A 25620-nucleotide genomic window follows, 5' to 3' on the forward strand; every position below is an offset into this window, starting at 1 on the left:
GCTAAATGTATGTATTCAATGAGTTCACTTTAACCAAACGTTACCCTATCGACTTTTCTCATCTACCATCTTTCTACCCTACATTTGGCAGCATAGAAATATTTTTCAATTTTCAAAAACACAGGCCTTTTCTATACTTTTTTTTCTACTAGCAACTTCCTCTATCTGGAACATTCTCCCTTTCAATCCTTGTCTGAAAAATGCCTTCTGTGACCACGTTCTTCCCACTCAAAATCCAGTAATCTCATAATAGCGTTCACACTACTTTTTCACTTTTTCATCAGCGCATATCCCATTGTATTATATATTTAACTGTGAGGTTTTCCTTCTAGATTGTGAACTCCTTAAGAACCAGGACTTTATCTTAATCACCTCCATATGAAGTGTACCTCAGTATCTAGTACAGAGACTACTATAGAGTAGAAATCAGTAAATGGAAGAGGAGAGGAAAGAAGTAAAAAATACACCCTGATTAAGGAAGAGGGATTCTACTGATTAACAAATTCTTCATATGTTAGTCTGTTCTGGGTGTTGTAACAAAATACCATAGACTAAGAGGTTATAAACAACAGAAATTCAGTCTCCCAGTTCAGGAGGTTGGAAGTCCAAGATCAGGGTGCCAGCACGATCACCTGAGGGCTTTCTTTGGGGTTGTAGACTTCCTATATCCTTATTTGGTGAAAAGGGCTAAGGGAGCCCTGTTGGCTTTTTTTTTAATAAGGGTATTAATCTCACTCATGAGATTAACCACCTCCCCAAAACCCCATCCCCTAACACTATCACCTCAGAGGTTAAGTTTCCACCATAGGAATCTGGGAGAACACATCCAGACTACAGCACTTAACAAAATGTCCAAATTTGCTATTCATACATAGGAGCAGGATATGAGTGTCCTTAAAAATTTCTAGATAGCCCTTTCCTCCTCTGGCTGCAGTAATGAGAGGAGCTGCTGCCATGTCTGCCACCTACAATGGATGGTGGTGGGGAACTGCTCCAGCTTCCTGATCAAAAGGAACAAGCAGACATACAGCACCGAGCCCAGTAACCTAAAGGCTTACAACTCCTTCTGCTACAATTGACTGATTCGCTACAAGAGTGTGGGCACGGAGTTGGTGGCCAAAGGTAAAGGTATAGTGGTGGTCATAAAGTGGAGATTAGGCCAGTGAAAACCCGCCACCTCCTGTGTATGGATTACCATCAACAAGAATGCTCTGGCCATCCTACGCAGCATCAGGCACATGATCCACAAGAACAAGTACTGCCCAGATCTCCACATGGATGCCATTCGCAGAGCCAGTGCCATCCTGCACAGCCAGAAGCCTGTGATGGTGAAGAGGACACAGGCACACTTCTCCACGAGCTCCTGAGCACCCGCCCCACCCCCTCTCCCCTGCCTCCAAACCAATATAGATGTCAACTACCTTAAAAAAAATCTAGATTAAATCAATCTGATGTGAAAGTTTCTCATACTTTAAAACCTGTATGTGGTTTCCTATTATTATTCTGAGTCCTCAGTCAAAGAAACCCAATATAAGAATCTACTCAGCAACCAAAGAAATTTTATGAAAACATTTTCTTGGTGTCTGGAATTCTCAGCGTTAACAAAATCTGAGACTTAGACTTTGAAGCCTCTCCTCTTTAATAAGGCAGGATTCTTGGTTACTTTAGGGGATACTGACCACTGCCCGATGAAGTCACACTAAGCCCAATGTTTAGTAGCTTACTTTTTTTTCATAGTAAGACTTTGTCAATGAAGATCACTGATTTGCATTTTGGCACAAGTTTCTTATCTTGTCACAGACTACCACTTTGAACAGTATTGTATGAGACGACCTTACTATCTCCTGCCCGTATTTTCTTCTGCACTTTTTCCATTTCCTATTTCTCTCTGCTCTACTATGTGCAATTGCTTCACATGTGTATTCCAGTTCATTATAATTCTCTCTTTCACTGTGTCTAGTCTGATGTTTGACCTATCCATTGAGTTTTTGTGCATATGTATTTATTTCTTTACTCTTCTATACAAAAAAATATCAAAGTTGAAATAATTTTATACTGAATACCTACATATTTCCCCCCAGATTGTATCATGAACATTTTACTAGGTTTGCTTTATTATTTATCCATCTAACTATCCATTAATCCATATTATTTTTAGTGCATTTCAAAGTAAATAGCAGACATTAATTATTATGAAATTGTTGGGTCACAGGATAGGTATATGTTTAGTTTCATAAGAATCTCTTGGACTTTTTTCCTGAATTGATTAGACTAGTTTACATTCTCAACAATAAAGTATAATTCTCGTTATTTTACAACATTGCCAACATTTGGCATCATTAGTCTTTCTAATTTTAGCATATAGGTGGGTTATATAGTACTATCTCATAGTGGTTTTAATTTGCATTTCTCTAATGACTAACGATATTGAGACCTTCATGTGGTTATTTTTTTTTATATATATGAAATTTATTGACAAATTGGTTCCCATACAACACCCAGTGCTCATCCCAAAAGGTGCCCTCCTCAATACCCATCACCCACCCTCCCCTCCCTCCCACCCCCCATCAACCCTCAGTTTGCTCTCAGTTTTGTTTTTTTTTTTTAATTTTTTTTTCAACGTTTATTTATTTTTGGGACAGAGAGAGACAGAGCATGAACGGGGGAGGGGCAGAGAGAGAGGGAGACACAGAATCGGAAACAGGCTCCAGGCTCTGAGCCATCAGCCCAGAGCCCGACGCGGGGCTCGAACTCACAGACTGCGAGATCGTGACCTGGCTGAAGTCGGACGCTTAACCGACTGCGCCACCCAGGCGCCCCTGCTCTCAGTTTTTAACAGTCTCTTATGCTTTGGCTCTCTCCCACTCTAACCTCTTTTTTTTTTTTTTTTCCTTCCCCTCCCCCATGGGTTCCTGTTAAGTTTCTCAGGATCCACATAAGAGTGAAACCATATGGTATCTGTCTTTCTCTGTATGGCTTATTTCACTTAGCATTACACTCTCCAGTTCCATCCACGTTGCTACAAAAGGCCATATTTCATTTTTTCTCATTGCCACGTAGTATTCCATTGTGTATATAAACCACAATTTCTTTATCCATTCATCAGTTGATGGACATTTAGGCTCTTTCCATAATTTGGCTATTGTTGAGAGTGCTGCTATGAACATTGGGGTACAAGTGCCCCTATGCATCAGTACTCCTGTATCCCTTGGATAAATTCCTAGCAGTGCTATTGCTGGGTCATAGGGTAGGTCTATTTTTAATTTTCTGAGGAACCTCCACACTGCTTTCCAGAGCGGCTGCACCAATTTGCATGCCCACCAACAGTGCAAGAGGGTTCCCGTTTCTCCACATCCTCTCCAGCATCTATAGTCTCCTGATTTGTTCATTTTGGCCACTCTGACTGGCGTGAGGTGATACCTGAGTGTGGTTTTGATTTGTATTTCCCTGATAAGGAGCGACGCTGAACATCTTTTCATGTGCCTGTTGGCCATCTGGATGTCTTCTTTAGAGAAGTGTCTATTCATGTTTTCTGCCCATTTCTTCACTGGGTTATTTGTTTTTCGGGTGTGGAGTTTGGTGAGCTCTTTACAGATTTTAGATACTAGCCCTTTGTCCGATATGTCATTTGCAAATATCTTTTCCCATTCCGTTGGTTGCCTTTTAGTTTTGTTGGTTGTTTCCTTTGCTGTGCAGAAGCTTTTTATCTTCATAAGGTCCCAGTAATTCACTTTTGCTTTTAATTCCCTTGCCTTTGGGGATGTGTCGAGTAAGAGATTGCTACGGCTGAGGTCAGAGAGGTCTTTTCCTGCTTTCTCCTCTAAGGTTCTGATGGTTTCCTGTCTCACATTTAGGTCCTTTATCCATTTTGAGTTTATTTTTGTAAATGGTGTGAGAAAGTGGTCTAGTTTCAACCTTCTGCATGTTGCTGTCCAGTTCTCCCAGCACCATTTGTTAAAGAGGCTGTCTTTTTTCCATTGGATGTTTTTTCCTCCTTTGTCAAAGATGAGTTGGCCATATGTTTGTGGGTCTAGTTCTGGGGTTTCTATTCTATTCCATTGGTCTATGTGTCTGTTTTTGTGCCAATACCATGCTGTCTTGATGATGACAGCTTTGTAGTAGAGGCTAAAGTCTGGGATTGTGATGCCTCCTGCTTTGGTCTTCTTCTTCAAAATTCCTTTGGCTATTCGGGGCCTTTTGTGGTTCCATATGAATTTTAGGATTCCTTGTTCTAGTTTCGAGAAGAATGCTGGTGCAATTTTGATTGGGATTGCATTGAATGTGTAGATAGCTTTGGGTAGTATTGACATTTTGACAATATTTATTTTTCCAATCCATGAGCAGGGAATGTCTTTCCATTTCTTTAAATCTTCTTCAATTACCTTCATAAGCTTTCTATAGTTTTCAGCATACAGATCCTTTACATCTTTGGTTAGATTTATTCCTAGGTATTTTATGCTTCTTGGTGCAATTGTGAATGGGATCAGTTTCTTTATTTGTCTTTCTGTTGCTTCATTGTTAGTGTATAAGAATGCAACTGATTTCTGTACATTGATTTTGTATCCTGCAACTTTGCTGAATTCATGGATCAGTTCTAGCAGACTTTTGGTGGAGTCTATCGGATTTTCCATGTATAATATCATGTCATCTGCAAAAAGTGAAAGCTTGACTTCATCTTTGCCAATTTTGATGCCTTTGATTTCCTTTTGTTGTCTGATTGCTGATGCTAGAACTTCCAGCACTATGTTAAACAACAGCGGTGAGAGTGGGCATCCCTGTCGTGTTCCTGATCTCAGGGAAAAAGCTCTCAGTTTTTCCCCGTTGAGGATGATGTTAGCTGTGGGCTTTTCATAAATGGCTTTTATGATCTTTAAGTATGTTCCTTCTATCCCGACTTTCTCAAGGGTTTTTATTAAGAAAGGTGCTGGATTTTGTCAAAGGCCTTTTCTGCATCAATTGACAGGATCATATGGTTCTTCTCTTTTTTTTTTGTTAATGTGATGTATCACATTGATTGATTTGCGAATGTTGAACCAGCCCTGCATCCCAGGAATGAATCCCACTTGATCATGGTGAATAATTCTTTTTATATGCTGTTGAATTCGATTTGCTAGTATCTTATTGAGAATTTTTGCATCCATATTCATCAGGGATATTGGCCTGTAGTTCTCTTTTTTTACTGGGTCTCTGTCTGGTTTAGGAATCAAAGTAATACTGGCTTCATAGAATGAGTCTGGAAGTTTTCCTTCCCTTTCTATTTTTTGGAATAGCTTGAGAAGGATAGGTATTATCTCTGCTTTAAATGTCTGGTAGAACTCCCCTGGGAAGCCATCTGGTCCTGGACTCTTATTTGTTGGGAGATTTTTGATAACCGATTCAATTTCTTCGCTGGTTATGGGTCTGTTCAAGCTTTCTATTTCCTCCTGATTGAGTTTTGGAAGAGTGTGGGTGTTCAGGAATGTGTCCATTTCTTCCAGGTTGTCCAATTTGTTGGCATATAATTTTTCATAGTATTCCCTGATAATTGTTTGTATCTCTGAGGGATTGGTTGTAATAATTCCATTTTCATTCATGATTTTATCTATTTGGGTCATCTCCCTTTTCTTTTTGAGAAGCCTGGCTAGAGGTTTGTCAATTTTGTTTATTTTTTCAAAAAACCAACTCTTGGTTTCGTTGATCTGCTCTACAGTTTTTTTAGATTCTATATTGTTTATTTCTGCTCTGATCTTTATTATTTCTCTTCTTCTGCTGGGTTTGGGGTGTCTTTGCTGTTCTGCTTCTATTTCCTTTAGGTGTGCTGTTAGATTTTGTATTTGGGATTTTTCTTGTTTCTTGAGATAGGCCTGGATTGCAATGTATTTTCCTCTCAGGACTGCCTTTGCTGCGTCCCAAAGCGTTTGGATTGTTGTATTTTCATTTTCGTTTGTTTCCATATATTTTTTAATTTCTTCTCTAATTGCCTGGTTGACCCACTCATTCGTTAGTAGGGTGTTCTTTAACCTCCATGCTTTTGGAGGTTTTCCAGACTTTTCCCTGTGGTTGATTTCAAGCTTCATAGCATTGTGGTCTGAAAGTATGCATGGTATAATTTCAATTCTTGTAAACTTATGAAGGGCTGTTTTGTGACCCAGTATATGATCTATCTTGGAGAATGTTCCATGTGCACTCGAGAAGAAAGTATATTCTGTTGCTTTGGGATGCAGAGTTCTAAATATATCTGTCAAGTCCATCTGATCCAATGTCTCATTCAGGGCCCTTGTTTCTTTATTGACCGTGTGTCTAGATGATCTATCCATTTCTGTAAGTGGGGTGTTAAAGTCCCCTGCAATTCCCACATTCTTATCAATAAGGTTGCTTATGTTTATGAGTAATTGTTTTATATATTTGGGGGCTCCGGTATTCGGCGCATAGACATTTATAATTGTTAGCTCTTCCTGACGGATAGACCCTGTAACTATTATATAATGTCCTTCTTCATCTCTTGTTACAGCCTTTAATTTAAAGTCTAGTTTGTCTGATATAAGTATGGCTACTCCAGCTTTCTTTTGGCTTCCAGTAGCATGATAAATAGTTCTCCATCCCCTCACTCTGAATCTAAAGGTGTCCTCAGGTCTAAAATGAGTCTCTTGTAGACAGCAAATAGATGGGTCTTGTTTTTTTATCCATTCTGATACCCTATGTCTTTTGGTTGGCGCATTTAATCCGTTTACATTCAGTGTTATTATAGAAAGATACGGGTTTAGAGTCATTGTGATGTCTGCATGTTTTATGCTTGTAGTGATGTCTCTGGTACTTTGTCTCACAGGGTCCCCCTTAGGATCTCTTGTAGGGCTGGTTTAGTGGTGACAAATTCCTTCAGTTTTTGTTTGTTTGGGAAGACCTTTATCTCTCCTTCTATTCTAAATGACAGACTTGCTGGATAAAGGATTCTCGGCTGCATATTTTTTCTGTCTAGCACACTGAAAATCTCGTGCCAATTCTTTCTGGCCTGCCAAGTTTCAAAAGAGAGATCAGTCACGAGTCTTATAGGTCTCCCTTTATATGTGAGGGCACATTTACCCCTTGCTGCTTTCAGAATTTTCTCTTTATCCTTGTATTTTGCCAGTTTCACTATGATATGTTGTACAGAAGATCGATTCAAGTTACGTCTGAAGGGAGTTCTCTGTGCCTCTTGGATTTCAATGCCTTTTTCCTTCCCCAGTTCAGGGAAGTTCTCAGCTATTATTTCTTCAAGTACCCCTTCAGCACCTTTCCCTCTCTCTTCCTCCTCTGGGATACCAATTATGCGTATATTATTTCTTTTTAGTGTATCACTTAGTTCTCTAATTTTCCACTCATACTCCTGGATTTTTTTATCTCTCTTTTTCTCAGCTTCCTCTTTTTCCATAACTTTATCTTCTAGTTCACCTATTCTCTCCTCTGCCTCTTCCATCCAAGCCGTGGTGGTTTCCATTTTGTTTTGCATTTCATTTAAAGCGTTTTTCAGCTCCTCGTGACTGTTCCTTAGTCCCTTGATCTCTGTAGCAAGAGATTCTCTGCTGTCCTGTATACTGTTTTCAAGCCCAGGGATTAATTTTATGACTATTATTCTAAATTCACTTTCTGTTATATTATTTAAATCCTTTTTGATCAGCTCATTAGCTGTTGTTATTTCCTGGAGATTCTTCTGAGGGGAATTCTTCCGCTTGGTCATTTTGGATAGTCCCTGGTGTGGTGAGGACCTGCAGGGCACTTCCCCTGTGCTGTGGTGTATAACTGGAGTTGGTGGGCGGGGCCGCAGTCCGACCTGATGTCTGCCCCCAGCCCACCGCTGGGGCCACAGTCAGACTGGTGTGTGCCTCCTCTTCCCCTCTCCTAGGGGCGGGATTCACTGTGGGGTGGCGTGGCCCGTCTGGGCTACTTGCACACTGCCAGGCTTGTGATGCTGGGGATCTGGCGTATTAGCTGGGGTGGGTAGGCAAGGTGCACGGCGGCAGGGGGGGCAGGCTTAGCTCGCTTCTCCTTAGGTGATCCACTTCAGGAGGGGCCCTGTGGCAGCCGGAGGGAGTCAGATCCGCTGCGGGAGGTTTGGCTCCGCAGAAGCACAGAGTTGGGTGTTTGTGCAGAGCGAGCAATTTCCCTGGCAGGAACCGGTTCCCTTTGGGATTTTGGCTGGGGGATGGGCAGGGGAGATGGCGCTGGCGAGCGCCTTTGTTCCCCACCAAACTGAGCTCTGTCGTCCGGGAGCTCCGCAGCTCTCCCTCCCTTTGTCCTCCAGCCTTCCCGCTTTCCGAGCAGAGCTGTTAACTTATGACCTCCCAGACGCTAAGTCGCGCTTGCTGTTGGAACACAGTCCGTCAGGCCCCTCCGCTTTTGCCAGCCAGACTCGGGGGCTCTGCTTGGCCGGCGAGCCGCCCCTCCGCCCCGGCTCCCTCCCGCCAGTCCGTGGAGCGCGCGCACCGCCTCGCCGCCCTTCCTACCCTCTTCCGTGGGCCTCTCGTCTGCACTTGGGTCTGGCAACTCCGTTCTGCTAATCCTCTGGCAGTTTTCTGGGTTATTTAGGCAGGTGCAGGTGGAATCTAAGTGATCCGCAGGACGCGCGGTGAGCCCAGCGTCCTCCTACGCCGCCATCTTCCCTCGGATCTCCGACCTTCATGTGGTTATTGACCATTCACACACATATCAATTTGTAAAGTATCTGTTCAAATTGCCCATTTTTAAAAATTGGCTGGTTTGGCTTCTTCTTAAGTTGTAGGAGTTCTTCAACGTTTTTTTTTTTTTTATTTATTTTTGGGACAGAGAGAGACAGAGCATGAACGGGCGAGGGGCAGAGAGAGAGGGAGACACAGAATCGGAAACAGGCTCCAGGCTCCGAGCCATCAGCCCAGAGCCTGACGCGGGGCTCGAACTCATGGACCGCGAGATCGTGACCTGGCTGAAGTCGGACGCTTTACCGACTGCGCCACCCAGGCGCCCCTAGGAGTTCTTTATATAAACATGATACCAGTTCTTTGCCACATATATATTTTGGGAATATTTTTTCCCAATTTTTCCTATTCATTTTCATAATGGTGTGTTTTGATGAACATAAGTTTTAATTTTAATAAAGTATAATGATAATTTTTTTCCTTTTTGGTTATCATTTTCTGTGATAAGAAACTGTTGCCCACTCCCAAGTTAGGAAACTGTTCCATGTTTTCCCCCTAAAAGCTTTATGGTTTCTTAGTTGATGTTTGGGTCTATGCTCTATCTCAAAGTTATCCTTGTGTTTGATGTGAGTTAGAAGTTAAGATTCAGTTTTTTTCCATATGAATATGCAGTTATTCCAATACTATTTGTGGGAAAAAATTTCTTCCCCCTATTGGATCACTTTGGTGTTTTCATTAAAAATCCCATAAATCGGGGCGCCTGGGTGGCGCAGTCGGTTAAGCGTCCGACTTCAGCCAGGTCACGATCTCGCGGTCCGTGAGTTCGAGCCCCGCGTCGGGCTCTGGGCTGATGGCTCAGAGCCTGGAGCCTGTTTCCGATTCTGTGTCTCCCTCTCTCTCTGCCCCTCGCCCGTTCATGCTCTGTCTCTCTCTGTCCCAAAAATAAAAATAAACGTTGAAAAAAAAAATTTAAAATAAAAAAAAAATCCCATAAATGTAAGTCTGTTTCTGGGTACTCTTTTCCACTGATCTATTTGTTGATGCTTAGTACCATACTGTCTTGATTATGGTGGGTTGATAATATGTCTTGAGATCAGGTAGTATAAGTCATCCAATGCTGCTCTTTTTCAAGATTGCTTTGGCCATTCTAAGTTCTCTGCATTTCCATATAAATTTTAGAGTCCACTGTGAATCTCTAGAGAAAAGTGTTGCAATTTTTATTGGGATGGCATTCAACCTGTAGATGGGTTTGCTGAGAACAGACATCTTAACAGTATTGAATATTCCACATCCTCTGAATTTTTACTTTTGGTAATTATATAAATTCACCTGGCCATTTTTGTTTCTCTAATTATTGGCTTATTTGTACTCAGTCTTTTCTTTAAATATTTTACTTATATATTCGAATTGAATAATTCAAAATATAGTATTTGAGCATATAAATCTGCTGTTGGTTGTTTTGTTGACATTAATTCATACTGGCTCATTTCCTTGGTATTTGGTCATTTTTAAATGGTGAGTTCATATTTTACTGAATTTAACCTATGGATATCCTCATTGCCTAAATTGGGGCTGCATTATTCCAGGAAGGATTTACAATGGATTCTTCCGGAGGTGAGGGTGAGGGGCATGTTACTGAATAGATTATTCCTCTTTTAGTGTCCTAGCCTAATGCAAAACTCTCAGGTTCAAACAACCCTCCTTATGGAGGCCAATGCTTAATTGTGCTCACAAATTTAGTTTTCCCTATTTGTCCTTTTTTTGAAAACAGAAGAAGGGCCTATTGAAAATTTCCTTTTCTTCTTAGAAAAAACAATGTACCAAAATCACATGGGTATTTAAAATTTTTTTTTTTACAATTTTCTAAGATCTATTTCTACTATATTAGTGGGAGGGCTCCTCGTAGCATGCAGCTGTTTGATACTGAAAATGGAGGACCTCACTGGGCTTTTATTTAAAAAAAATTTTTTTTAATGCTTATTTATTTTTGAGAGAGAGAGACAGAATATGAGCGAGGGAGGGGCAGTGAGAGAGGGAGACAAAGAATCCGAAGCAGGCTCCAGGCTCTGAGCCATCAGCACAGAGCCTGACGTGGGGCTTGAACTCATGAACTGTGAGATCATGACCTAAGCTGAAGTTGGACACTCAACCAACTGAGCCACCTAGGTACTCCCCTCACTGGGCTTTTAAATTATAACTTATTGTTAAAAAATTTTAGCTATGATCTTGACACATATAAAGTTTTAATCATGTATCTGCTAAAATGAAGAGTTAAGGTCATGACAGTTTTGGAGAGATTTATAGTAATCTTAGTTATTAAAAAAAACCCAAATACAATTAGTTATTTGAAATGAGATGATAAATAGAAATAATCTATAACCTTTATGAACTTTTCCTTTAAAAAATTTCCTTGGCATTGAAAGAACCTAATAAATAAAATAATCCCCTGCAGTACTCATGTTCCACTTAATTTTCCCTTGAGGAAGGGGAAAGACAGAATAACTTCAAAATCACGAAAAGCAAAAATTTAAAGTTTTTGCATTGCTAGCTAAAAATTAGTTCATTTAGTTAAGGATTCTTTCTTAAAATACCGACACAGATGTCTGGCCCCTCTGCCTTGAAATTCTACGCTTTTGTCAAAAATGTTCAGAATGTCATGTTAAATCCCCACAAGTAACATTGTTGTAACAAGAATATAAATACTAATAAATCCCAAGTTAGTAATAAATAACCCATTAAAATAAGACTGTCACATGTGAGCTCATTTATATCTGAGAAGAGCCTCTATATAATGTTAAACAACAGCGTGTGCTGGAATAAGGACAGGATCTATTTTTATCTATTCATGAAATACTGAATTATAAAATAGTAAGTGCCATAGTCCCGGTGTATTTGAAAGCAGGAAAAAAAAATTGCCCATGCCTTTTTCTCCCCAGAAATGTGATTATTCAAATGAAAAAGGGAAATATTCATAGCCTGAGGGTACCTGGCTATTCTATAAATGCCTAATTGGTATATGCTAAAATTAAGTTGAAGAAAGCCTTAAAACTTAGTTCCTCAGTTAATAAGCAGCACAGAAATGGGGAAAAAGCTCTATAAAATAGTTTTTGTACTTTTATCAGCAATCATAGGGTATCAAGAGATTACCTAACTTTAGGGCTTCTAGAGACCTTCACCTATTAATCAAATTCCTTTGTTCTCTACAATGATAGTATCAAAGTAACTGCAGCAAAGTAACAAAAGATATGGCCTTTTTTAGGTCAAATTTACTGTGTTTTATTCTTTTCATAAAGGTGTTCAATGATTTCCTTCCTACCAAAATGAGAATCTTTTTTAAAATTATAAAATACATGCTTGCCATGTTTTACATAATTTAACTGTGCCTGTCTCTGTGTGTGTCTAATCCATAAGCCAGAAATAACTATTGTTTAGGACTTACTACAAATATCTTTATATATATATATATGTATATATATATATGTGTGTGTATATATATATATATATATATATATATATATATACACACACATATATATATGTGTGTGTGTGTGTGTGTGTGTGTGTGTACTTTTAGGTCAAAAATAGAATTACATTAACTTTATGTAATTTCCCACCTACCAACATATATATAATGGAAGGTTTTCCATATGAGCACATGTTATAGATCTACCTCTTTTTATTTAGTAGCTGATCACTATTCTAAATAGTTGTACATAATTAATCAATATCCGAATGGTAAACATTTAGGTTGCTTTTTTAAAAAATGTTTATTTAGTTTTGAGACAGAGGCAGAGCTTGAGCAGGGGAGGGGCAGAGAAAGGGAGACACAGAATCTGAAACAGGCTCCAGCCTCTGAGCTATTAACACAGAGCCTGATGTGGGGCTCGAACTCATGAACCATGAGATCATGACCTGAGCTGAAGTCGGATGCTTAACTGACTGAGTCACCCAGGCACCCCTAGGTTGCTTTTAATTGTTGCCATTATAAACCATTATAGCTAGTCTATTATACTTTAAAGTACGAATGTATTCCAGTAAAGATAAATTCTCTCTGATCTCATCAATTTGCTTAAATAAGCTACAAAGTGCTTGTTATAAGATTACATTTTGATGGTAAATTTTAAATTAGAATTTCTTTTTTTAAATTTTTATTTATTTTTGAAGGAGAGAGAGAGAGAGAGAAAGAGAGAAAGAGAGAGAGAGAGAGAGAGAGAGAGAACATGAGCAGGGGAGGGACATAGAGAGAGGGAGACACAGTATTCAAAGCAGGCTCCAGGATCTGAGCTGTCAGCACAGAGCCCAATGCAGGGCTCGAACTCACGAGCTGTGAGATCATGACTTGAGCTGAAGTTGGACGCTTACCTGACTGAGCCACCCAGGCACCCCTTAAATTAGAATTTCTGAGAAAGATATCCTTTGAAATGGATTTGAAGAGAAAAATATGCCCTGTAGAAAAGCCCAATAGCAGTACCCTAAGATATTAATGTGTATAAGTTATAAGGTTATAAAGAATAATGACACAATGAACACTCATACAACTGGTTTAAGAAATAGAATATTACCTTTACCATCAAAGATCTCTATGTTCATCTGCCTTTCCTCTCTAACCTTTGAGGTAACTTTCTTCAATATTTTGTTTATTATTCCCTTGATTTCCTTTTTTCCCAGTTTTATCGAGGTATAATGGACAAATAAAATTGTAGTGTACAATGTAATGATTTAATATATATATGTATATAGCCTTGCTTTTCTTTATAGTTTTACCATATACATGTTGTATCCCTAATTTGCATATTTCTAAATAATACATTACATGCTTTGACTTTTATACTAATGGAATCATATTGTAATTGAATTGCCTTTTTATTTTTGTGCAAAATTATCTTAAGATTCGTCCACATTGTTCCTTGTAGCTACAATTCATTTTCTCTACTAAAAAATATTCTAACATAAAAAGGGGCGCCTGGCAAGCGTCAGTTAAGTGTCTGACTTTGGCTCAGCTCATGATCTCACAGCTCATGGGTTCAAGTCCTGTGTCAGGCTCTGTGCTAACAGCTCAGAGCCTGGGGCCTGCTTTGGATTCTGTGTCTTCCTCCCTCCCTGCCCCACCCCTGTTTGCATTCTGTCTCTGTCTCTCAAAAATAAATGTTAAAAAAATTTTTTTTAAAACCCCATAATTTATTTATTCATTCTACTGCTGGTTGGCATATTAGTTCCTTTGTTTTCTGCTATTTCAAACAATGCTTCTATGAACATTTTTGTGCATGCCTCTTGGTGTATATGGGTAAGAGCTCATCCGAGAGTGGAATCACTGGGTCAGAGAATATGTTCATATTCAGCTTTACACATAAATGACAAATTACCTTATTTCTTAGTATCTTATATCTTACTAAATTTTCTAAAGGAGTTATATACTATTTTATATTCTAACCAGCAAAGTTTAAAACTTCTGTTTGTTCCATAATTTCACCAATATTTGATAATATGATTTTTTAATTATTCCAAAATAGTGAATGTAAAAGGCTATAGCATTATGGTTTAAATTGACACTCTCCAATTATTGACATAGGTCCTTTATTTCTAGATAATCTTTCTATACACCTATTGACCAAGTGGGTTTCCTTTTTACTGAGATACTTTTTTTAAGTCTCTTGCCCATTAAAAATTTGTCTTTTTCTTATTGATTTGTAGGAGTTTTTATTTTATTTATTTTATTTTAGAGAGAGAGTGAGCATGAGCAGGTGAGAGGGGCAGAGAGAGGGAGAGAATCTTAAGCAGGCTCCATGCTCCGCAACATGGAGCTTGATCCCATGACCTTGGGATAATGACGTGAGCCAAAATCAAGTTGGATGCTCAACCAACTGAGCCACCAAGGTGCCCACTTGTAGAAGTTTTTATAATCTGAGCACTAATCTGTTGGCAGTTATATTCTTTGCAAACATCTCTCACCCTGAGGTATGCATTCACTCTATGGTATTTTTTTGATGAAGAAAAGTTCTTAAGTTGAATGTAGTCAAATTTATCAATCTTTTATTTTAAGATCAGGATGATTTGTAACTGGTTTAACAAATCTGTCCCTACCCCAGAGTCATAAGGATATCTCTTTTAAGGATTGTTCGGAAAATTAGATAGCCTGGCTTTTCATATTTAAGTCTTTAATCCACGTGAAAATGTTTTTAGTGCATAGTGTGGTACACATACATTAGTGAAGTTGTGTACATTTTCACCTAATTGTCCCGGCACTATTACTGAATTTTTCATCATTTTGTCACTGATCTGAAATGCCCCTTTTTTTTTTTTGAGAGAGAGAGTAAAAGTGTATTTGTGAGCAGGGGTGGAGCAGTGGGAGAGGGAGAGAGAATCTTAAGCAGGCTCCAAGCCAAGTGCAGAGCCTGACATGGGGCTCAATCTCACAACCCTGAGATCATGACTTGAGCCGAAATCAAGAGTCAGATGCTTAACCCACTGAGCCACACTGGCTCCCTTGAAATGCCAGTTTTGTCATAAGTCACATTTCCATATATGTGTACTTCTGTTTATTATCTGTTATCATCTGTTATGAACATTCTGTTCTAGGGGTCAATCTAACTACTATATAGTGTCTTAATTACTACAATCTTAAACTAGTCAAACATTATTTTAAGTTTTATTGAAGTATAATTGATAAATAAAATCATAAAATATTTAAAGTATACATCATGATGACTTGATATATACATACATCATTAAAGGACTCCCATATTTACCTGTTTTATTGTTTTTGTTTGGTGCAAATATTTAAGTTCCACTTTCTTAGCAAATTTTGAGTATATAATACAGTTTTATCAATTACAGTCACCACATTTTATATTAGATCCTGAGGCCTTGGCCTTATAATAGCTAAAAGTTTGCACCTCTTACCAACTTCTCACTATTTTCCCTACCCCTCAGGCCCTGGCAACCACTTTTCTACTCTTTGTTTCTAAGAGTTAGACTTTTTTTTTTTTTTTTTTTTTTTTTAAGATTCTACCTATCAGAGATAACATGCAGTATTTGTTTTTGTCTGTCTGGCTTATTTCACTTATCATGATGCCTTCAATGTCTATCCATGTTATCACAAATGGCAGGATTTCCTTTTTTCTCATGGGTGAATAATTCCATTGCTTATACATAACACATCTTTTTCTATTCATCTGTTGATAGACACTTAGATTGTTTTCATATCTTGGCTATTGTTAAAAATGCTTCATTGAACATGTGGGTACAGACACTTCTTCAATATCCTGTTTTCCTTTGGATATACTCAGAAATGGGACTGTTGGATCATATGTTTTAGTTTTAATTTTATGTTTTTCATAGTAGCTGTATCAATTTACATTATTACCAACAGTACACAAGGGTTCCCTTTTCTCCACATCCTCTCAACACTTGTTATCTTTTATCTTTTTTGATAATAGCATTCTAACAAATGTGAGGTGATATCTCATGGTGATTTTGATTCCTATTTCCCTGATGATTAGTGATGTTGAACACATTTTCAGGTGCCTTCTGTACATTTGTATGTCTTATTTTAATTGTTTATTTATTTTGGTATGTCTTCCTTTAAACAAATTTTTGATCTGACAGGACCAATTCCAAAGTTGCTGTTGTTTTTAGGAGTGTGTTGGTAACTGTTGTTTATTTATTTAATTTTTAGAGAGAGAAAGCACACAAGCAGGAGAGAGGGGCAGAGGGAGAGAAAGAGAGAGAAAGAGAGAGAGAGAGAGAGAGAGAGAGAGAGAGAGAGAGAGAGAGAGGAGAGGGAGAGAAAGAGAAAGAGAGACACAGGAGAGAGAGAGAAAAATGCAGAGCAGACTCCATGCTCAGCATGAAGCCCCACACAGGGCTTGATTCCTTGACTCTGGGATTATGACCTGAGCCAAAATCAAGAGAATGCTCAACTGACTAAGCCACCCAGGTGCCTCAGGGGTGTGTTGGTAATTCTTAGGTTTTTTTTCTCTTCTAGCTTGGATTCTGATAGAAATTGCATTGCCTCTATTGATTATTTTGGGGAGACTGCTATCTTTATCTTCTAATCCATGGACATGGTATATCTTCCATTTAACTAGGCCTTCTTTCATCCATAAATTTTATTATTAATTATACCTGGTAATTCTCATCTTCCAGTGTAACAGAATTTAATATGCATTTTGTTTAGTTTCTCTAGAGTCCCACAGATAGTCTTTGAATTTTTAATATTTAATAACATTTTTCTCCTTGTTCAAAAAGAAAGTTTGAGAAATAATTTTTGTATCACCTGTAAAGAATATAATGCCAATGTAATAAATTATCTAACAAGTGAAACAGGATGGGGTAAGCAGATTATTTGCTTCTCTTAAATTGGTATCACTATTTTGTGGGAAGTTTATTTCTGTAATATAATATATATTTTTTGAAGCCAAATGGAAGCATGTTTTGCCTTTATATGCATAGTGTTTAGCAAATACTTTATTGAGTAATTCATTTATAATTTGGATTATCCATCATTCATTACCCTCTACCTTAATAGCACAACCAAAACCTGACAATGGCATGAATAATTAAGTAGTAATTATTAAGTAATCTGACATTAAGTAATATAAAAATGAATGTTTTAAAGATGACTTTTCATTTTCAGAAAGCTTCCTTAGAGAACAAGTAATATAACCTACCATTTTTCAAGAGAAAATAAAAATGTTTATGCCAAGTAATAAGCGTTTCTGTCCAAAATGGTATGGATATTGGTTCTTCATCTTATTCACTGTGGAAGGCTCAAGAACTTGACATATCAGTAATTACAGAATCTCCTGGGAAAATAAAAAGTAGTCTTAAATATTAGGAATAATCTAAAAGAACTAAAAATTACCTGTAGAGTACAGTTCATCATCCTTATTATGTAGTCAAACTGTTGGTGGTCTAATATAGCCCTGTTTTGCTGGACATGCAAACCCAGCTCATCAGTGAGACACTGTCTTGCTGCCTTTCCTTTAAGGGCTCTCAATGCAGCTGGAAGGGTCTGAGGACAAGAGAGGCAGAAGTGAACAAAAGGAATCAATGCAAAAAAGTACTTTCAATCACACTAAAAATTCAAGTGCACCTTATAAACATTTAACAAAGTTATTAGAATTAAACTTCTAGCTTCTAGAAGAGTTGATTTGTTATTAAGAACAACTATACATAAATATATGGGTTAACAGTTAATTTTATTTGTAAGCCAGCATGAAAAAGAAATAGAACTGATTCATGTGATAAGTTAAAAAACAAAAAACAAAAAAACATTAACTTCACCTAAAAAAAAAAAAAAAAACTCAACAAAACTTTGGTTACCAAAACACTCATGACACTTAGACACCTCTTTTAATAACTGGCCACATCTTCATGGCAAGAATAGAAGGAAAAATTTAATGAAAATAAACACAGGTGACTTTATACCTTTAAACTGGTTATTTAATCAGTTCTTGTAATCACAAGTCAGTTTTAATTTATGACTAGAAAATTCTAAATCTCCCTTCCTCATTTCAATATGATAAAGGACTCAGATCAACAAATAGAAATGTCCAGATTTATGTATTAAAACTCTTTCATTTCATCACCCAGAAGAATGTCTCTTCCAGTTTATGAGAGCCTAGTTAATGTATTTTATATAAAATAGTAATAAGCTTACTTAACTTTGAAAACCTAAAAAATACAGAACAAAGGAGCAACTAAGAAGGAAGGGAAGAAGTCTGAGAGAAAGAGGGCACAGTATTATTATAGGCAGGCACAAGAAATAGGATGGAAACCTAAAGCAAGAGAAGCAAAAGGAAGTCTGTGATACTTCAAGCATAAGAGAAAATGGAAACCAAAAAAAGTCAAAACCTAGAAAGGCTTGGGGTCATTTACTATAAGGGTAAAAATGTTACTCTTTTCACGCTTTAGCCTCCTGTAATAGATGTTCAGAGCTATAATGAGTCACTAAGAAAAGATTACGTTACATTTAGCATGTTTTATTTAAAAAGTCAAGAAAATGTGTTTTTTTAAAACACTGTTTTCAATAGCACCTCTTATGTTTATTCCAATAACATTATTATACTGGGAACACTGTAAACACTATGATTTTTTTAAGTTTATTTTTGAAAGAGAGAGAGAGAGAGAGACGGAGGCAGAGAGCCAGGGAGACACAGAATCTGAAGCAGGCTCCAGGTTTTGAGCTGTCAGCATGGAACATGACATAGGGCTTGAGCTCACAAACTATATCATGACCTGAGCTGAAGTCAGATGCTTAACTGACTGAGCGACCCATGAGCCTCAAGAAAATGTGCTTTAATAAGACCCACTTAAATTGAATACCACTGTTTCTATAATTCATTACTTATTCTTACTAGATTCTTTGCAATAAATAAAATTATACTTAAAATGTTAAATTTCTAAGTAAAATAGGATTTAGTGAACAATGTTTAAAAGTTTGAGGAAAAAAATGACTATTAGTATTTCTCTGGTAGCCACATAACTAGGCTTGGCTAAGATTTTAAATCTTAGACTTGATTCACTTAAAATGATCAAAATGATCAAAATGATCAAAGGACACTCAATAAAGACAAGAGATGGAATTAGAGGAGAGGTCATTTGGCAAGCTACACATGTAAATCTGAAAGGGAAATGATGGATGCTTACTTGGGAAAGATGGAATTTTATTACCTTTTCAGTCTCCAACGTTTTATTTTCAAATATGAAAGAGATGCAATTTCTAACAACTTCCAATCTCTGTGCACTGTTGAAAACTGTTGTCACCTTATCCATTATGGAGACTAATAGAGGAATATAAAGACAACACAAACAAATTAAACCTCTTTGGCAACTACAAAAGCAAGAGGAATATTAGTATTTACAGTTTATATGACTATAACTATTTACATGATCAACATTTAGAATTTATTCTTTTCCCTGGTTACATGGCATTGGAGGTATTCCATTTTATTACTCTGATTACATATTTAGGTTTTGAAGTGTCAGGCTAGTCAAAGGCTTATAGAGGATAATATCACAGGATAGCTTCCAAAGATAAACTGAACTATTATGCAAATTAATTGATACTGCACAGTACAATTGTATAAGCAAAAGTAAATATCTATTTTTTTAAGTTTATTTATTTTGAGAGCGTGCCAATGGGGGAGGGGCAGAGAGGGAGGGAGAAAGAGAATCCTAGGCAGGCTCCATGCAGCCAGTGCACAGAGCCTGACGCAGCAATTGAACCCACACCAAATGCCCCAATTTTTAACTTGAATTGTAAACAAACTGATAAAGTTTGGGGTACAGTATCATGAAAAAAGTAGCTAACATTTATATATGAGAGGACTACTAACAAAAAAAGAAGCTGATATTTCTAAGATATTACCAAAGGAAAACCACATATGACAAAAAAATCAGATTCTACAAATCTGAGTAGAGGGGAACTGAAAAGACACCACACAAAAAGAGAAATCATTATGGCCCAACAATTACTATATGAACTTGGGAGTAACTTTTTACTCCTATGAACTACGTACCAGTCACCTTTACCATAAGATTGAATAATTCTAGTCTAATACACTGGAAACCATCAAAACCCCAGAGGAGAAAGCAGGGAACAACAACCTCTTTGATCTCAGCCGCAGCAATTTCTTGCTTGACACATCTCCAAATGCAAGGGGATTAAAAGCAAAAATGAACTACTGGGACCTCATCAAGATAAAAATCTTCTGCACTGCAAAGGGAACAACTGACAAAACCAAAAGGCAACTGACAGAATGGGAAAAGATATTTGCAAATAACATATTGGATAAAGGGTTAGTATCCAAAATGTATAAAGAACTTACCAAACTCCACACCCGAAAAACAAATAATCCAGTGAAGAAATGGGCAGAAGATATGAATAGACACTTTTCCAAAGAAGACATCCAGATGGCCAACAGACACATTAAAAGATGCTCAATGTCACTCATCATCAGGGAAATACAAATCAAAACCACGCTGAGATACTACCTCATGCCAGTCAGAGTGGCTAAAATGAACAACTCAGGAAACTACAGATTCTGGCGAGGATGTAGAGAAATGGGAGCCCTCTTGTACTGTTGGTGGGAATGCAAACTGGTGCAGCCACTCTGGAAAACAGTGCAGAGGTTCCTCGAAACGTTAAAAATAGAACTACCCTATGACCCAGCAATAGCACTACTAGGAATTTATCCGAGGGATACAGGAGTGCTGATGCATAGGGGTACCTGTACCCCAATGTTTATAGCAGCACTATCAACAATAGCCAAATTATGGAAAGAGCCTAAATGTCCATCAACTGTTGAATGGATAAAGAAGATGTGGTTTATATATACAATGGAATACCACTTGGCAATGAGAAAGAATGAAATCATGCCATTTGCAGCAATGTGGATGGAACTGGAAGGTATTATGCTGAGTGAAATAAGTCAGTCAGAGAAGGGCAGATACCATGTTTTCACTCATGTGGAACTTGAGAAACTTAACAGAAGACCGAGGAAAGGGAAGGGAGAAAAATAATTACAGAGAGGGAGGGAGGCAAACCATAAGAGACTCTTAAATACAGAGAACAAACTAAGGGTGGATTGGGGGGTTGGGGAGAGGGGAAAATGGGTTATGGACATTGAGGAGGGCATTTGTTGGGATGAGCACTGGGTGTTGTATATAAGCGATGAACCATGGGAATCTACCCCAAAAACCAAAAGCACACTTAACACACTGTATGTTAACCATTTTGACAATAAATTATATTTTAAAAAAATCTAGTCTAATACATAGGCTAAAATTACTTAAACTAAATTTACCTTATGAAAAGAATATTAGAAGGATATAAACCAAAGTAGTATTAGTTAAGAATGTTAATTTCACAAAGTACTGTATCATTGGTACAAATGATGTAGTATCAATCATTCTTAAGCCAAAAAGAAAGACCCCTTATATATTTTTTTCTTTTTATTTATTTGAGTGTAGTTAGTTTCCGGTGTACAATTTAGTGATTTGACAAGTTTATACATTATGCTTTGTTTCCAAGTGTAGCTACCATCTGTTCCATTACACTGCTATTACAATACCAAAGACTGCATTCCTTATGCTGTGCCTCTTATTCCTGTGACTTATTCATTCCAAAACTGGAAGCCTGTATCTCCTGTTCCCATTCACCTATTTTTCCCAACTCTCCCCACTTCCCTGGCAACCATCAGTTTGTTCTCTACATTTATAGGTCTGATATGGTTTTTTGTTTAAGAGTCCTTATATTTTATGGTTGCTCTTGGAATCTAAAGGCATAATCCCTTTACTTCCCCTCATACTTAAGAAGAAAGACTATCGTATCTTACTTATTAGCATCCCTTTCATTTCATCAATACAAAATCTTTTATCTTTCAAATCATTTTTTAAACTTTTTTTTGCAATAATTTTAAGCTCACCAAAAGTTACAAAATAGTATGGAGAAGATTCATGCACTCCTCAGTCAGCTTTTCCCATTGGTGACATCTTGCCTAACTAGAGTGTATTATCAGAATCAGGAAATCAATTGGCGCCATATAATAGACAATAAAACTCAAATTTTACTAGTTTTTTTTTTCAATTCATTTTTAATCATATGACACTGATATTCTTCATGACCATGATGGTTAAATAGATTATTACACATGACTCTTCTATGAAATGCTCATTCTTAATTGTGTGCTCTGGTGCTTCCCACACATGTAGGTCAGTGGAATAGACTGAAATAGAAATTGTTAAGTAGGAAACTTCTTAGAGTCTCCAAATAATACCACATACTTTATTGAGCAACATCTTTAAGCTGTGTTTATAAACTTTTAATTCTGAAATCTCTTCAGCAACATTTTAAATTTTCTTTAGGACAAGCCATTAAAACATCCCACGTTTTCTGATAATAAGTCTGTTACCATGTGGGAATTATTGTTTTCCTTTGAGACTATGACTTAGTTCACTCAGAGAAGAAAGTTCTTCACTTGGAGTTACTGATACTTCAGACTGGCCAACCCCCTAGTTGTGGCGTTCTAATACTAGCTTTCTAACGTCTGATGACAACTCTGGTTTGTGGGCACTTGATTCCCAGGGCTTCCTTTCTAAGGCTTTGGCTTACCAATGCTAGTTCTGGCTCCCCTGAGGAATAGCTCGAAACTAATTAACCTCTCACAATGTGAATGCCTCCTAAGGTGACAGCAATTTTACACTCATGAAATGAGTATCATGTAAAATGAAACTTTCATACTGTTTAATTTTAGTACAAGGGAAATCCCGACTCTTATCAACTCAAATGAACCAGAAAGTTGGACAGAGGCCCCTGCATTCATTCATTCGTTCGTTCATTCAGATTTTACATGCAGGGCCAAATACTGAGTCATGTGTACCTCTCTCACTGATTACAGTGATATACTCCACATGCATCTAAAGAATGAATTTGATGTGGATTAAAAATGAAGAAAGTAAAGAGATCAAATGAGGATAATATTGAGACAGTTAAGGCTACAATTAAAGCAAATTAAACTTTACCAAACTTCATGTGGGTATTTAAAGAAAGAACTTGGTGTGCCTGGGTGGCTCAGTCAGTAAAGTGTCTGACTTTGGCTCAGGTCATGGTCTCACAGTGTGTGAGTTAGAGCCCTGCATCAGGCTTTCCGCTCTGAGCTCGGAGCCCACTTCCAATCCTCTGTCTCCCTCTCTCTCTGTCCCTACCCCACTTGTGCTTTTTCTTTCCCTCTCTCTCAAAAATAAATAAACATTAAAGAAAGAACTCAACTAGCTTATGATTATTAAAATAACCTGACTAATCCCTTCAAAAGATAATTATTCACCCTAATGTGTCTACCTTCTCCCTCTTCTTCTCTATGTGAAAGTTCAATCAACACTTCAGTAAAAGGTATTCTTAGGAAAATAATGGCAAATTAACATTACTAAATAAATAAATAATAAAAGTAGCATTAATATTACTATGTATGTAATATAACATTAATGTTAACAATGTGTAATTATTAAGCTTACTATGTAAATATACAATGACTATACGGTTATTCATTGATAATAAAACCACACTTACTTCCAGGTATGATAGAACAGTCTGTAGCAAACTAAAATTCCTACAGGAACAATTATAAAAGTCAGATAAAATGCAAAACGATCTATTTAAATGTAACAGATTGCTACAGAAGCACGAGGACTAGAGGACCTAAAATTCCAGAGAAGGAGAAAAAAGTTGGAGAGGTGAGTTAACACACACATCCAAATTTTCCCTAGGCGATCTACCAATTTTGGGTACAGATAGAAGACTACTGAGAATCCAGGCTTGAATCTGGCATATGGCTAGGCTGACCAAAAGTTTCTGGTGAAAGCTGAACTGACAAAAGTAGATGTGTGTCATGGTCTGCAGGTAAACCTCTAAAAGATCAATAAGCAAATGTATAAATAAAAAGTTAACAGAGATAAATTATGGAATAAGAAAAATAGTTTAGTAATCCAAAAGAAAGCAAGAAAGCAGGGGAAACATAAAACAGGAAGATTAAACAGAAAAAAAACAACCAGTAAACTACATTAAGGCCATTACTATATCAGTAATTATATTTACATAAAGATAAATAGTATATTAAGTAATATAAGTAATATACTAAGATAGACTGGCTAAAAAAAAAAAACCCACCACATGCTGTTTACAAGAGGTATACATTTTTTTATGTTTATTTGTTTTGAGAGAGAGAGAGAGAGGGTGAGCAGGGGAGGGGCAGAGAGAGAGAGGGAGAAAAATCTGAAGCAGGCTCCAGGCTCTGAGCTGCCAGCACAGAACCCAACGTGGAGCTCAAACCCACAAGCTGAAGTGACCTGAGCTGAAGTCAGACACTCAACTGACTGAGCCACCCAGGTGCCCCTACAAGAGGCATATATTAAACATAAAGCCTTAGAAAATTTGAAAATAAAAGGATAAAAAAAGATAAACCATACAAACACTAAGCAAAGGAAAGCTGGCATAGCTATATAAATATCAAAGTATACTTTAAGGCAAGAAGTATTACTAGACACAAAGAGGAACATTTCATAATGATAAAGGGATCAATCACCAGGTTGCTATGATATATCAAATATATGTGGATCCAACAAATCATCTCCAAAATATATGAAAGAAAATATGGATAGAATTAAAATGAGAAATAGGTAAATTCTACTATTATCACAGGAGACTATAACACATTTCCCTCAAAAGCTGAAGAAGAAGAGATAAAAATCAGTAAAGAAAGACAACCCACAGAATGGGAAAAAAATATTTGCAAATTACATATCTGATAAGGGACTTGTATACAAAGTATATACAGAACTCTTATGAATCAATAATAAAGAGACCAGTAGCCCATTTAAAAATGGACAAAGGATCTAAATACACATTTCTCCAAAGAAGATATAAAGAATGGTAAATAAGTAGATGAAAAGATGCTCTATAACATCAGTGTATATAGAGAATTCAGAATGCCCCATACATTGCTAATGGGAATGTAAAATGGTGCAGCTGTTTTGGAAAACAGTCTGGCAGTTTCTAAAACTATTAAACATAGACTTACCATATGACCCAGAAATTCCACACCTAGTGATATACCTGAAAGAACTGAAAACATATATCCATACAAAAACTTACACATGAATGCTCACAGCAGCATTCTGAAAACAGTAGTCAAAAAGTAGTCAAAAGTAGGCAAAAGTAGAAACAACCCAACCACCCACCTGTTGGTGAATGGACAACAAAACGTAAATATATATACTTACATATACATATACATATACATATACATATACACACATATACACACATACATGTATACATATATGTATATCTCCATACGATGGAATATTATTCAGGTATAAAAAGCAATGAAGTACTGTTACCTGCTACATGGATGAACCTTGAAAATATTATGCTAAATGAAGTCAGTTACAAAAGATCATATACTGTATAATTCCATTTATATAAAATGTCCAG

At 37.2% G+C, this 25620-nt stretch overlaps 1 protein-coding gene across 3 annotated transcripts in view; it reads right to left on the minus strand.

Annotated features, from left to right (window-relative positions):
- Positions 1-25620, minus strand: part of SBF2 (SET binding factor 2) — a 500238-nt gene that overhangs the window by 173859 nt on the left and 300759 nt on the right. For all 3 annotated transcript variants that reach the window (XM_030330868.1, XM_032594814.1, XM_030330866.1), the window contains exons 15-16: positions 19302-19411; positions 17491-17640 (exon numbers count right to left, since the gene is read on the minus strand). In XM_030330868.1, the coding sequence (XP_030186728.1) occupies positions 17491-17640; positions 19302-19411 (260 nt within the window). The remainder of the gene's footprint in view (positions 1-17490; positions 17641-19301; positions 19412-25620) is intronic.

The sequence above is a fragment of the Lynx canadensis genome, chromosome D1 (assembly GCF_007474595.2).
Source record: "Lynx canadensis isolate LIC74 chromosome D1, mLynCan4.pri.v2, whole genome shotgun sequence".
Lineage (NCBI taxonomy): Eukaryota > Metazoa > Chordata > Mammalia > Carnivora > Felidae > Lynx > Lynx canadensis.